The following is a 3,557-nucleotide window of genomic DNA, read 5'->3' on the forward strand; positions in this document are numbered from 1 at the left end:
ATTCAGCAAGAGCTGGATTTAATTCGGTCATTTCGTTTTGAGTAAAACACTTTATAAATTTCGTTTTACATGGTGTACATAGGGAATTTGAGGACTGAAAGGCAAACCTGGTCCATCCTTCAAGGTTCTGTTCTCCTTTCTCTTTCTCCCCCCTCGCTCACCCCCTCCCATCTCTGTTTTCACAGGACACACACAGCTCCTTTTCCAAGAATAGCCGAAAATGATTGAACACCAGGTGAGTGTGACATTTATTGGAATATACTCTTTTTTTCTTTTGCTATTCTAAAAATAGTTTCTTCTGTTTTTTAAATTTTATTTTGTTGTTTTGTTGCTGAGAACACTTTAACCATCTTTACATGCACACTCAGTGACATTGATGACATTCTCCGCATTGTACCACCGTCATCACCCTCTTTTTTGAGTTGTTGTTCCTCCGTTGTCCCCTAAGGTTTCTGGCTCATCTCTCAAGTTCCTGTTATCATTTTAATCCCATACGTTGCTGTTGCTGTTAAAAGGCAGAGGTTCATTCAGTGTGTCCCTACTTTCTGACTTTTCTTTTCTATGATCTTTGACACCAGCCACTCGCCACCATGACACTCTTTCTCTATTGAGTTTTATAGTTTGCTCTAACATTTCACAGAGCCCACAGTTAAGTAATTTATTAGGGTAGGAGTAGCATGCAACCATAAGTAACAAGATACAGGAGTCCTGGTGTGGCTCTGTGGGTTAATGCGCTGGACTGCAAAGTCCGTTTGAACCGCAAAGTCAGCTCACTAGCTGCTCCTCAGAAGCCCTATACAGGGTCGCTATGGGTCGGAACTAACTCAAAGGCGCTTAACAACAACAACAGGATACAACTAGAAGTAACAGGATATAACTCAGGTTCAGTGTCAGGAAAGAAGGAAAGATAAGGTCTAGAAATGTCTCCGAGGTAGAGGTCACATTCCTTTTTTTGGCATTCAGGACAGCCCTCATTCATATAGCCTTCGCAAAGCCCATGCTTTTAACCAATATGCTTCAGTGCCTGATAAAAGAATATCAATTATTGTAAGCAGTCCACAGACCACCATCACTTCTGACAGTTATGCAATGGCAAGTTCAAGAGGTCCCCACGACCACTCTCAGATTTGATCATTTGTTTGAAGGACTCACCGAACTCACTGAAATCTATTATGTGGTTATGGTTTATTGTAGCAAAGAATAAAGATTAAAATCAGCCAAGGGAAGAGATGCATAGGGCAGAGTCTAAGAGAGTTCCAGTGTAGATTTTCCAAATGTCATCTCCCAGTGGAGTTATGGACAGTATTTAAATTCTTGTGATAGGAATGAAAATACTATGCATTGAGTATTGCTAACCAGGGAAATGCACCTAAACCTTAGTGTCCAGAGTTTTTACTAGGGTCATGTACACATGACCCCTAGTTAACTGCTCTTGTGACTGATCTCTGTCTCCAGCCCCTCTGGTGGCCTAACTATACCTTGTAACCGGAAGTCCCCACTATAAAACACATCTTACATGACACAGGGCTCTCAGGTAGACAAAGACCCTGTATCAGAGAGGACATTCCAAGGGCTTAGCAATTACCTCCCAGGAACCAATGGTAAAGGCCATATGTCTTCTTTGTTGTTGAGTGCCTTTGAGTCGGTTCTGACCCATAGCAACCCTATATAGGGTTTCCGAGGAGCAGCTGGTGAGCTTGTACCTCCAACCTTGCAGTTCAAATGGCTTTGCAGTCCAGCGCATTAACCCACAGGACCACACCAGGACTCCTATATCTGTTGGGGTAAGGTTAAATTCTTTACTACAAAGTCACTTAACAATGTATTTTCAGTACCCTCTTACGTTGGTACCTGTATGAGTCTACCTCAGTAGGTGCCCTCCTCCTTCTAAGTAAGTACCTGCACTGGACTCCCAGAACCCTGGGCTCTTCAGTGAACTTGTGTTCTCTGTTTCAAAGCCAAAGACCTGTCAAGCCTCCTCTGCAGCTATTCCTCCTCTAGGCCCCCCGCTGAATTCTTCTGCTGCTTGGGACTCTGACTGAGCAACTGGCTCATGCTGTCTCCTTGGAGAGAGCTCCCACACAGTTTGAGCACCTCAGCAGCTACTGCTGTGCTTGCTGGTGGTTCAAACAGCTGCAGCTTTGATCTCTGTCTAGTGTTTCCACCCATGTATTCCCCAGCTATGTCCACATGCTACTAAGTGCCATCCAGTTGGGATCGGACTCATAGTGACTCTGTACAGGTTTTCTGAGGAGCAGCTAGTGAGTTTGAACTTCCGGCCTTTACGGCCCAAACCGATTTTGCAGTTTAGCATGTTACCGGCAGGGCCACACCAGAAGTACATGTCCAACATCAACATACGACATCCTAAATTTAACTTCTTTCCCTCTGAATATTTTCTCCTGAAGTGACCACCGTCCTGGTAAAAATGGCATGCTGGGGCCTCTGATCTCCTCTAACTTCACGAAGAGGAGCTGAGGATCAAGGCTGATCCCTATGAGGCGGAGGTCAGAAATGCCTCCACCTTCCAACCTTTTTACCAATTCTCACATCAACTCTTCCACCCACAGCACTCTTTGCTTATCTTCTGGGTTCAAGAATTCATGGCAAGGACTGCCCAGAACTCACAGACAATAGTCATGATGATGAAGTTTAGTAGGGAAGTACCCCAGGCTCAGAGAAGACTCGGGTACACGTCTTCAATCAGGACAGACTCTTCTTAGTGGTGCCTGCCGTCACACCACGGTCTGGCACTCAACTCCTTGGCCTGGTCTCTACCTTGCTCTTTTGCTCTGCCAGTAATTCACCAGGAAGACTCCTGCCCAAAGGCACTCAGCTTCCTCACTCTTTGGGCCAGGAAGCTACGGCTTTTCCTATGCCAGTCCCTTGCTTCTGCTGCCTCTGCTACCACAGTCTCTCTACTGCTGCTGTCACTTCTCACTGCCTCTTGCCATCTCCAGTGTCACGGTGTCACAGCTCTGTCTCCTAAATCAAGGAGATACTCAGTGCAGGGAGCCCAGGTCCAAAGGACCCACACTGCTCCTGGTGCTTCTCTTTGATAGTCATGAGGTCCCTCTTTCCCAACTCGGGGATGGCTCATTGTAAGCTTGGTAAAATGGCAAACTTGACTTACCAGTCCCCTCATTAGGATTCCATGTGCCTGATTTGCATGGCCTCACCCTCACAAACATGCCTTATTTACATTATTAGCAAGCTATCTAATTCCCTTGTGGATCAATAACAGCTCATATCTGCATAGGGCTGAAGCGAAGCAACCATTGTGCAATTGGCTCAGGACTGGGCAGCGAAGTGTTTCGTTCTGTTGTGCATAAGGTCACTATGAGTTGGTACTGACTCAACAGCACCTGACAACAACACCCAGGCATTTGGTGGGAGTTTCAAAGACTATATATTTATGGTTGTTATTAGGTGCCTTCAAGTCGGTACCAACTCATAGCGACCCTATGCACAGCAGAATGAAACACTGCCCGATCCTGGGCTAACCTCACTATTATTGTCGTCACACCTGAGTCCATCAATGCTGCACTTGGCCAATC

At 45.7% G+C, this 3,557-nt stretch overlaps 1 protein-coding gene across 1 annotated transcript in view; it reads left to right on the forward strand.

Moving 5' to 3' along the window:
* The first annotated feature begins 220 nt into the window (after window positions 1-220).
* ZNF793 (zinc finger protein 793) overlaps window positions 221-3,557 on the forward strand; it is an 11,328-nt gene continuing 7,991 nt past the window's right edge. Inside the window, exon 1 of the mRNA XM_006867399.1 lies at window positions 221-235. Within this exon, the coding sequence (XP_006867461.1) occupies window positions 221-235 (15 nt within the window). The remainder of the gene's footprint in view (window positions 236-3,557) is intronic.

Source organism: Chrysochloris asiatica, unplaced genomic scaffold, assembly GCF_000296735.1.
Source record: "Chrysochloris asiatica unplaced genomic scaffold, ChrAsi1.0 scaffold00104, whole genome shotgun sequence".
Classification (NCBI taxonomy): domain Eukaryota; kingdom Metazoa; phylum Chordata; class Mammalia; order Afrosoricida; family Chrysochloridae; genus Chrysochloris; species Chrysochloris asiatica.